This window comes from Nicotiana tomentosiformis, chromosome 1, assembly GCF_000390325.3.
Source record: "Nicotiana tomentosiformis chromosome 1, ASM39032v3, whole genome shotgun sequence".
Lineage (NCBI taxonomy): Eukaryota > Viridiplantae > Streptophyta > Magnoliopsida > Solanales > Solanaceae > Nicotiana > Nicotiana tomentosiformis.
The window spans coordinates 102385740-102397790 of record NC_090812.1 but is presented as its reverse complement, the minus strand read 5'-3'; the positions used below and the strand labels follow the sequence as shown (position 1 = coordinate 102397790).

The 12051-nt window shown below is 34.8% G+C and overlaps 1 protein-coding gene across 1 annotated transcript; it reads left to right on the top strand.

Annotated features, from left to right (window-relative positions):
• The first annotated feature begins 3337 nt into the window (after positions 1 to 3337).
• Positions 3338 to 8226, top strand: LOC138907910 (uncharacterized). The gene is made up of 9 exons (XM_070198535.1): positions 3338 to 3441; positions 3616 to 3807; positions 3850 to 4037; positions 4134 to 4286; positions 4374 to 5157; positions 5436 to 5584; positions 6446 to 6562; positions 6773 to 7100; positions 7602 to 8226. Exons 1-9 carry the CDS (start codon positions 3338 to 3340, stop codon positions 8224 to 8226), a joined length of 2640 nt encoding a protein of 879 aa, XP_070054636.1.
• Positions 8227 to 12051: the final 3825 nt, after the last annotated feature.

Below are 12051 nucleotides of genomic sequence, written 5' to 3'. Positions count from 1 at the left end.
GGCATGCCTACCGATTATAGCTCGGTAGTTGTGAAAATACTATAATACTGTATATATATATAGACCTTCTACTCTCTTGACTGAAAGAAGATAATACTTATCTGAATAGAAAGTCCGAATAAGGGAGAATACTGCAACTTATAAGACTAGGATAATGTTAATAAATTCATGAATACGAACTTCTCTTTATGTCTCCTTATCAAAGACATGTAGTTACGAGATCATGCCCAAATGAAGGAAAGGTTTAACCTTAACATATCTTAAACTCGTTGAGTTCTTAATAGCTTCCAAGCAATTATTCAAATAACTCAACTCAGTCTCCCATAGCATAAGGAGATTCAAAATCAGTGTTGAGTAAAGGCTAAGTCTGTAACTTTAGCTAGTAGCTCGTTTATGTAAATTTGGGCAGCATCTCCCCTGTAACAAGGGCCTCCACCAATACCATATACCAAATGATAGCATCAATGACAAGGATAGAGTTTTGGAAGATCCAAGAAGGCCATTTAATAGATCTCAAGTTAAAGAGTTATAGACTAAGGTTGTTGGACTTCAATGGCAAATAAAGAAGCTTTTAATTGTAGAGGACAAGCTCAAGCCTAAAGGAGATGAATTGTACAAGTTTTTAACTATTTGGAGGCCCAAATTGATCTCCAAGAGGAGGAATATTGGGTCCTCAACTCGGCCTTTGAAATCCAGTAAAAGGGCACCCAAAAGAGCTCAAAATGAGATTAAAAGAGGTCCAAAAGGGGATGTTTGAAAAGGAGCCCAATTGGAGTCCAAACCAATGGTCCAAACTAGTAGTTTTAAGGTCCAAATCTACCCCTAAGGTATATGGCCGCCCACCCTACCTAATTTTAATGACTTTTCTTATTCCTTAGCAACCATCCTACCTAATTTTAATGACTATTTATGCCTTAGCAGCTACACTACCTAATTTTAAGGACTTTTACTCCTATAAATAAGGAGTTCATCTAATTCATTGAGGTACTTCATTATTGGTTAAGAATATTATGCTTTGGAGTTCTTTTGAACCTTTGTTACTTATGCTTTGAGATTTATCTTTCAACCTTTACTAGTTCATAGTTCAAGGTAGTAAGATAACTTCTTTATTATGATATAATTTATGATTGATGGTAGGCTATAATCTCGTATTTTAGTCGCTTATGGCATTCTAATTTACCGCACTTTTATTGGGTTTGAGCTTTAATGGATAGTGTTTTGCACTTATTGTGTATTTTATGCCTTGTAGGAGTGATTCTGAGCTATGTAGATGTATGGAATGAATTCGAGTGATTTGGAGCTTTGAATTCTAAGTAAAAGCCCAAGGGATTAAGTCGGGATCGCCTTCGGGGGTCGAGAACCACGTTTGTATATCAAAAAGTGAGCAAAATTCCGTACTTTGAGAAAAGCCCACAGCTGCGGTGCGTAGGGCGCCGCACTTGTGCATTTCTCTGCTGCCTGACAGATTTTAACTCTCTGGATTTCCCCACTAATTCCCCGCATGGCGCGTCGCCCCATGCGGCACGCCTGTGAAAAATTTACAGAGTAATTGTCCTATTTCACGTAGGAAAAAGTGATTTCATTTGGGCCAGACTCTACTTGGTATAAATACATGGAAAAATATTATTTTCAAGACTTTGGACACATATTAGACCTAAGGAGGCTAAGGAGCGGTGGGAGAGCAAAAGCACAAGGAGTTCATCATTCAATCCTCACTCAAGACCCGAGTTTGGATTGTTTTATGTTTTCCTTTACTTTAAACATATTTGTGATGAATTGCTCTATATATATGGAGTAGTTCTCTTTAGGGTTTGATGGATTTGGTGTATTGATATTTGTTTATGGATTACAACTCTAGTTTTATGTATTGAAGCGTTTTTGGATGATCTAATTATTGCATCTATATTCACCCGTTCATGTAATAGAGAGAGGCATAACTTATGATATCTTTGCATTATCTTATTGGTTGAGTTTATTAAATCTTCTTAATAATCAAAAGCGGCTAGTTGAATCATTGATTGAACCTAGTTAGGAGGATAATCGAGAGAGGTTCTCCTAAAGACCAATCTATTACGCATTCTTGCATATATTCATAGAGCTTAAATTGGTTCATATTGTGAGGTTGAGACTTAATTGAGAGGAGTTTCTACAAAATAATTGTACTGATAATTAAGTGAATTCAAGAGAGTCACTTGAACATTAGAAGTGAATTATCTATAGTTAAATCCCAGACAATTATCTTGCACCTATCCTATCAAACCCTTATTTTCTCCCATTGATATTTTCCTTTACTTAGTCCTTGCTTCGATTGTCATTAGTCAATTTGCTCTAGATTCTTAGTTAATTTTTGTATTAATCACATAAATCTAATTGTTGATCATCTTGGATAGCAATCTAGCTACAAACTACGATAATATTGTTTAACTTCAATCAATGTGAATGCGATATTATATTATATTTGACTAGCGAGCATATTTAAGTGTGTGATTTGCGCTCGTTAATTAATTTGTGGTATTCTTAGAAGGCGATTAATACGAGTTATTAATTATTGTCTCAAGTTACTCGTAAAGCGGTCAAGATCCGAATCTTTTATTTTGATTTGTTTTTAAGTAAAGGCATTTGATTTCGTCAATAAATCAAAATGTTGTTGCTTGAATCTTATCAAGGCTATAGAACTTGCATTCCTGGAAGGTCTTGGAATTATTTCCTTGAATTTTCCTATATCCTTTATTTTCTGAACATTAATTCTAGTTGTTCAATTCCTTATTGTTATTGCTTCCGCATTTACTTCTCAAATTCTTACTATAGTTTGGATTCCCGGCCTTGTTATTATCAAGTGGTATTAGAGTGGTTCTATCAAGATTTCGTTCTTGATAATTTTGGGGATTTGTTAAATACTAAGAGCAAAAAAAATGAGTTAAAAAAAAGCATAAGAAAATCAATTTTAAAAAAAAGATTTGCGTTCTTCCAGAAACTTTCTTTTGTATCTAATTTGTTTCCAAAATCTATTAAAGGAAAACAAGAAGAGGGGGTCCCATATTTCAAAGATAAGAAAAAAATTCAATTTTTCATACTCTTTCTAATCTAAATATATAATCCTTTTCTTTTTGTTCGTGTCTTGTTTCAACCGAGCCCAATAGTTCTAAGATTTGGTTTTTCTTTCACTTGTTCCCCAAAAATCTATATTTTACAACTAATAACTTTATATGAGTTGGGTTTAACTATAAATCTATAAAGAATTTATTTCAAAGTTTATTTCGAGAGGAAAAAAGGCAAAGTGTGTGTGAGAACAATTGAGAGAAAAGTCAATTTGTTTGATACAGTTTAATTATTTAAGATGTCACGTACAAGTAGTGATAATGAACGAAGGGTTCTTCAAGTAGCTGAAATCAAAGCAAGAAATGATTTTACCTTGCAAGCTATGCATCAACAATTCGAAAGGTGGAATTTGCAACTCTAAGAGATGAGGGACACCATTACTAAGAAAAATGATACAATAGCTGAACTTAGAAGGAAAAATAATGTTAGGCCCTAAGCTAGGAGAAATGTACCCCTTGCTCCCATTATAAATCAAGAAAACCCTATAGATGATATTAATGATATTGATTTTGATAGGGTGGGAAGAGATAGAAGGGGACAAAGAGATAGAGTAAAAGATGATAATATAAATAGTATAAATATGAAGATGCCATCTTTCAAGGAAACAAGGGATCCAGACTTGTACCTTGATTGGGAGAGAAAGGTTGGAGCCATCTTTGACTGTCACAACTACTCTGAGAGTAAGAAGGTTAAACTTGTTATTGTTGAGTGTTCTGACTATGCTGCTATTTGATGGAAAAATCTTACTAGGGGAAGATTGCAAGAAGGACAAGCACCAATTGTTACTTGGGTTGAGATGAAGAGGGTGATGAGGAAGAGATTCATACCATCACACTTTCAAAGGGAGCTACAACAACGTCTTCAAACATTGAAGCAAGGGTCCATGTCTGTGGATGAGTACTTTAAGTCTATGGATATGGCTATGATGCAAGCTAATTGTATGGAGGAATAAGAGACTATAATGGCTAGGTTTTTAAATGGTTTAAATAAGGAAATAGCTTATACAGTAGAATTACAATAATATGTAACAATAGATGAGTTAGTTGATTTGTATATAAAGGTAGAAAATCAAAATAAAAGAAAGCAAACTAGCTCGTGGAAAGGTAGGTCAAACACCATCTCCAAGAAGCCAGGGCTGAATCAAGAGATGAAGAGTTCTTCTAGACCTCAAGAAGGCAAGGATAAAGGTAAATTTGAGAACAAAGAGGGAGGTAAAACCTTTAACCCTAAACCTTTTACATCTTCTAGTTCTATTCAATGTCATAAATGTAAAGGAAGGGGACATATGATGCATGAATGTTCAAGTAGAAGAAACATCATTCTTAGAGAAGATGGAGGATATGGGAGTGAAAAGAGTGAGGGAGAAGAAGAGGGAGATGTGAGTGATGAAGATGATATAGAACTACCTAATGATGGCATGATTGGGGTAGTTAGGAGGATTATGACTATCAATTTGGGAAGCAATAGTGAAGAACAAAGGGAGAATATATTCCATACTAGGTGTGGGATAAAGTGGAAAACTTGTTCTATGATCATGGATATTGGTAGTTATGCTAATGTGGTGAGTTTGTACTTTGTGGAAAAATTGGAACTTGCATGCATGAAACAAAGGAAAACTTGTTCTATGATCATGGATATTGGTAGTTGTGCTAATGTGGTGAGTTCATACTTTGTGGGAAAATTGGAACTTGCATGGATGAAACACCCTACTCCCTATAGACTCCAATGGTTAAATGATAGTTGTGAACTAAAGGTAAACAAGCAATGCATGATTTCATTCAATGTTGGTAGATATGATGATGATATTCTTTGTGACATAATCCCTATGCAAGCTTTCCATATCTCACTGGGTCGTCCTTGGCAGTATGATAGGAATGTTTTTCATGATGGAAGGAAGAATAGATATTCTCTTGAGTTAAATGGAAGAAAATTTACTCTTATACCTTTATCTCCTTCTCAAGTGTTTGAAGATCAAAAGAGATTAAGGGAAACAATAGGAAAACCAAGGGGAAGGATAAAAAGTGTGCGCGAGGAAAAAGAAAAGAAAGGAGGCCAAGAGTTAGAAAAAAAAAAAGAGATGACCGAGAGAAAGAGATAAAGGGCAGAAATTTGAGAGAAGAGATAAAAAGGAGTTTGAATGAAATAATAGAATGCCTTGGTGAGAGGAAAGAGTCTAAGGAAAGGAAAAAAAATAGAGTTTCTATATAAAAGCCAAAGAGTGTTTAAATGCAAGATAAGAGGGGTTTCCCATAATACTACTTACTTACAAAGAAGTTTTGATTGATTCTGAGTTACTAACTTCTTCTTTGTCAAGTAGTATTTCTTCTCTTTTGCAGGATTTTGAAGATTTCTTCCCTTAAGATATTCCTAATGGATTGCCACCTTTGCGTGGAATTGAGCATCAAATTGATTTTGTGCCTGGATCACAAATTCCAAATAGGCCTACTTATAGGAGTGATCCAGAATAGACAAAAGAGCTTCAAAGGCAAGTTGAGGAGTTGCTTGAGAAAGGCTTTATGAGAGAGAGCATGAGCCCTTGCTCTATTACCATCCTATTAGTGCCCAAAAAGGATGGAACGTGGAGGATGTGCGTGGATTGTAGAGCAATCAACAAGATAACGGTAAAGTATCGCCATCCTATTCTTCGTCTTGATGACATGTTGGATCAATTACATGGATCCAAAATATTTTCTAAAATTGATCTAAAATGTGGTTACCATCAGATTTGAATGAATCCTGGAGATGAATGGAAACTGCTTTTAAGATCAAATACAGGTTTTATGAGTGGTTAGTTATGCCATTTGGCTTGACTAGTGCATCTTGCAGTTTCATGAGATTAATGAATCATATCTTTAAGGATTTTCATGAAAAATTTGATGTGGTGTACTTTGATGATATCTTGATCTTTTCTAACACTTTAGAATATCATATAGAACACCTAAAACAAGTTTTTGAAGTTCTTAGAAAGCAGCTTTTATTTGCTAATCTTAAAAAGTACTTTTTATGTGGATCGTGCGATTTTCTTGGGTTTTGTGGTTAGTTCTAAAGGAGTTGACATTGATGAAGAGAAAATCAAAGAAATAAAAGAATGGCCTAAACCTAAGAGTGTAATTGAAGTTAGGAGTTTTCATGGACTTGCTAGTTTTTATAGGAGGTTTGTGAGAGACTTTAGTACCATTGCTTCTCCTTTAACTGAAGTTATTAAAAAGGATAATATTTTTACATTGAGAAAAAAATAAGATGATGCTTTTAAATTGTTGAAAGAAAAGTTATGGTCTGCTCCATTGTTACAATTGCCTAATTTTTCTAAATCTTTTGAAATCATTAATGTGATGCTTCTGCAAAGGAATAAGTGTTGTTTTGATACAAGATTCTAAACCTATAGCCTACTTTAGTGAGAATTTGAGTGGAGCCACATTGAACTATTCAACTAATGACAAAGAGCTATATGCTTTGAGTCAAGGTAAGCTTAATAGGAGGCATGCTAAGTGGGTTGAATTCATTGAAACATTTCCTTATGTAATTTATTAAAAACAAGGAAAAGAGAATGTTGTTGTTGATGCACTTTAAAGAAGGTATGTTTTAGTTTCTACTCTGACTTCTAAATTGATGGGTTTTGATCAAATCAAGGGACTTTATGCTAATGATGTTAATTTTGGCAAGATTTTTGTAGATCGTAAGTTGGGTCCTTTTGAGAGGTTTAATCTCCAAGATGGGTATCTCTTTAAGGAAAATAAGTTGTGTATCCCTAATTGCCCTTTACGTGAAGTATTTGTAAGGGAAGCACATTGTGGAGGACTTATGGGTCACTTTGGAGTCCCACAGATACTAGACATACTTGCTGAAAATTTCTTTTGGCCTGGAATGAGAAAAGATGTTGAAAGAAAGTGTGCACAATGTTTGGAATGTAAACAAGATAAATCTAAAGTGTTACCACATGGTCTTTACACGCCATTACATGTTCCTACTTTACCTTGGATTGATATTTCTATTGATTTTGTGTTAGTTTTGCCTAGAACAAGATATGGTAAGGATAGTATATTGTTTGTGGTAGATAGGTTCTCCAAAATGGCTCATTTTATTCCTTGTTTAAAGACTAATGATGCTTCACATGTTGCTGATATTTTTGTAAAAGAAGTTAAATTGCATGGTATACCTAGAACTATTGTTAGTGATAGGGATGCTAAGTTTTTGAGCCACTTTTGGCATGTATTTTGGGGGAAGTTAGGCACTAAATGGTTGTTTTCTACTTCTTGTCACCCACAAACTGATGAACAAACTGAAGTAGTTAATAAAACCTTGGGAAACATGTTGAGGGCTGTTTTGAAAGGTAAATTAACTTCTTGGGAAGATCACTTACCTATGATTGAATTTGCTCACAATAGAACAATCCATTCTTATACAGGTATGTCTCCTTTTGAGGTTGTTTATGGTTTTAATCCCTTTACTCCCCTTGATTGATTACCATTACCTACAAATAATATTGCTAATATTAATGGTAGGACAAAGGCCGAGATGAAGAAAATAATTCATGAGCAAACAAGGCTTGCAATTGAGAAGAGAAATGAGCAAACTTCCTTGAGAAAGAATAAGGGTCGAAAACAAGTTATTTTTAAACCTGGAGATTTAGTTTGGGTTCACTTTAGAAAGGAGAAATTTCCTTCCAAAAGGAATTCAAAGTTGCATCCTAGAGGAGATGGTCCATTTCAAGTCCTTGAAAGGATTGGAGATAATGCTTACAAGCTGGACCTTCCTGGTGAGTTTCAAGTAAGTGCTACATTCAATGTTACTGATTTGTCTTTATTTGATGTAGGATCGAATTCGGGGACGAATTCTTTTCAAGAAGAGGGAAATGATAGCATCAAGGACAAGGATAGATTCTTGGAAGCTTCAAGAAGGCCATTTACAAGATATCATGTTAAAGAGATGCAGACCAAGGTGGCTAGATTTCAATGGCAAATAAAGAAGCTTTTAATTGTAGAGGATGAACTCAAGCCCAAAAGAGATGAATTGTACAAGTTTTATAATTATTTAGTGTCCCAAATTGAAGTCCAAGAGGAGGAAGATTGGGTCCCGAACTCAGCCCTTGAAATCCAGCAAAAAGGCACCCAGAAGAGCTCAAAATGAGCTTAAAAGAGGTCCAAAAGGGTGTGTTTGAAAAGGAGCCCAATTGAAGTCCAAACCAATTGCCAAAACTAGTAGTTTTAAGATACAAATCTGCCCCAAAGGGATTTGGGCGCCCACCCTACCTAATGTTAATGACTTTTCTAATTCCTTAGTAGCTACACTACCCAATTTTAATGACTTTTTATACCTTAGCAGCCACCCTACCTAATTTTAAGGACTTTTACCCCTATAAATAGGGAGTTCTTCTCATTCATTAAGGCACTTCATGATTGATTAAGAATATTATACTTTGAGAGTTCTTTTGAACCTTTGTTACTTATTCTTTGAGATTTATCTTTCAGCCTTTACTAGTTCATAGTTCAAGATAGTAAGATAATTTCTTTATTATGATATCATTGATTACTTTGTGGTATTCTTAGAAGGCGATTAATACGAGTTATTAATTGTTGTCTCAAGTTACTCGTAAAGCGGTCATGATGCGAATCTATTATTTTGATTTATTTTTAAGTAAAGGAGTTTGATTTCGTCAATAAATCAAAATGTTGTTGCTTGGTTCTTGGGAAGGCTATAGAACTTGCGTTTTTGGAAGGTCTTGAAATTCTTTCCTCGATTTTCATATATCCTTTATTTTCTGCACCTTAATTCTAGTTGTTCAATTCCTTATTGTTATTGCTTTCGTATTTACTTCTCAAATTCTTACTCTAGTTTGGATTTCCGACCTTGTTGTTATCACCAACAACAACAACCAAAGCAATACAATAAGAACAACATCAATAATAGGGTACAAAATATTTCATTAACAAGTCATCAACATATCCCGACGAGCGGCAAGCTCAGATTGAATTCTTTTAGCACCCTTCAACCCCATTATCATTCATTATTGAACTTAGTAATATATTCAGTATAATAACCAATACCTTTTAAAGGATTTTCAACCTTGTACTTAATTTTAAAGTTACCCGAAATAGCCTAACACAAGATAATATCATTGTCGACAACTTCCAAGTGCTTTATAGCCATTTCCTTTTCTAGTTACCAATTTCCTTAACAAGATTGACAAGTAAACCAACATAATCATACTAACAATATCATAGCCAACTTATTTTCTATAATTTCCAGCCACTTAAAGTTCATAAGACAAACTTTCAAATCAATCCATCAAGAACAACATCTCAAGCTAATCCAAGTATTATCTTGTAGTTTATCATACAAACAACTTAACCAACATACAAGCAAGCTTATGCACAATTATTAGTTTGTTATACTCACCCTAGACAGTAGCAACAACTTGAAATTTCACCCAAACACAACCCACAATTATCCTCAATGACACCATAACACTATAGGTGTTGTATTCTCTCCTTGAATCAAATTTTGGTGTTCAAGTAGGTGCGTAAACACATGTAGTTCGCCTTGAAATATATATATATATATATATATATATATATATATATATATATATATATATATATATATATATATATATATGAAGGAGGTACTGATTATTATCTTAATCAACAAGAAAAATATAAAACCTGAGGTTACTTCACTTTGAAGAACCATCCAAAACAGCCACAAGATAAAGAACTATTATCTAACACCACAGGGTTTCTAGCGTTGAATTCATGTTTTTATCTTAGGTTTTCATCCTATGATCATGGAGGAACCCTTGGAAAGCATTTAGGAGGGTTTAGGAACTATTTTGGACGAGAAAAATGTGTGAAAATGATTTAGAATTGACTTTAATACAAGCTGGAGTTTTACACCGACTTTGTGGATCCATGGGACCTGCTTGTGCAGTCCCACAAAAACATGAATATCTCTCTACTCCGTTGTCGTATCGACAAATGGTTAAATGTGTTAGAAACTAGACTCGTATATCTTCGATTTTCTAGGTATATCACCTCATAATTCTAAGTATATGGGTAGAAAAGCTCAGCTACATTTGACCTAAGTTTCAGCACTTTTATGAATGTAACTTGTGATGATCTTTTCCAACTTTTGGTCCACACTCGCTTGACTTCAAAACATAACACACGACTATTATAAGACTTAAATAACTCATAACATAATCTCTTTATAATTTTAAGTACCCTAGTCTCACCCGAAAAGTAGATGTTATAACATTCCCAACTTGTCGACTTTCGGCGAAACTTATTTTCTTCAATTCGTTTAACTTCTAAGCCTTCCAACCCTCTTGGTACTTGGCATTCGTGATCTTAAAAATTTGCAGCCTCCATGGTAACATGATTAACATACTTTATAAACTTTTCAAAGATGATCTCATTTCTGAGCATACATCAATTGACTTACGACGTACTCTTACGTACGAAAACATGGGGTGTAACATCATTCCCCCCTTTGGAACATTCGTCCTTGAATGTTGACTGATGCGCTTATCAGTATCATAACCTATAGATCTTACAAATACTTTACTATTGTCCTTTCCATCTAGGCATCTATTCTGTGAATAAATCTAAAGGCCAGGGCATTCCCCCCTTTTGGCCTTTCTCTCAAACCACGACTTGTGGTCGGAATTCTTCCAATCTTGTAAATATTGCTACCTTATGTCATGCAGCATGTACGACTATGTCCTTATATGTGCGCCTATGTGACTCTTCTCTCCTTTGTCCTCCATCTTTTAGCCAATCTCTAGGCTGCACTTTGTGAACATATACAGAACTAAGACAAGATGTCCCTGTAAGCATCTCTAGGTGTACTGAAGTTCTTCGCTCGGTACTTGTCAAACTTACAACTTTTTCTATATCTTGTTTCATAGCCTCGGTTAGCTATGATTATGGCTTTACTACATCTAGTTAGGTCATTCTAAACCATAATACTTACTTTAGTTTATTAGTACCGGGGTCTGCTACACAACTCCATGTTACTCTCTCGCTGCTTATACTATTTGTATAAATCTAAGTCCTTTAATACTTCCTCATTATTTTTCATCTTAAGAATGACAACCTAATCTCCTCTCATACTTTGTAACTTTTAACCATCCATTGTTGATTCACCTTAATGTTGATCTATAATCTACCACTCATAACTTAAAACCTCTTATGTAATATATTGTCACTAGAGCTCACGCCTCATCGGGGAACATCTGGAGTTATTTGCCAGACACACTTAGGGACAATACTACACTTAAATAACTGTATTTCATAGCATCCCAATGTGATTCACCTTATGAGGGTATTTTAATCCTGTACAATTCATGAAATCCCTTTTCTTTGAATCATTACCCAATCAAAGGCCTAAACGTCATCCTCTTATCTATCGCAATTACACCCTTATTCTACCACTAGGGAAACATTCCATCTCTTCTAAATGCTCCTAGTCTCAAACTCCTCTGAGTTCATTTAGGCTATACTGAGCTTTTTATAAATTACGGAAACCATCCACTCTCTTGTTTGATGGGTTTCATCCCGATGACTTACCTATTCTCATCACCTTCTCACTCAGCTTTTCTTATTCTTACTCCTGTCTACCTAAAACCTTGTCTCTCTACCATACTTTACCTTGCGACCTACATATATCTATTTATACTACTTACAACCTCCCTTTTAACTTGCTAGCACCATAGATTTCCTTATGTTATTCTAGAATCTCAAGTGAGACATCACGTCGTCTCTAACTCTTCTTAACTCTCTTCACTAGACCTCACGGTACCTGGAAACCATAGAATAGAAGATATGCAACTGACAACACCACTATCATTTTTGGATACTGAATCACGGCGCTTCTAGCCCTCTATCTAAAATCTGGACTATTCACAACCTTCTGTACTTACGTGTCTCGTACCTTCTTTACCTTTACCTTTCT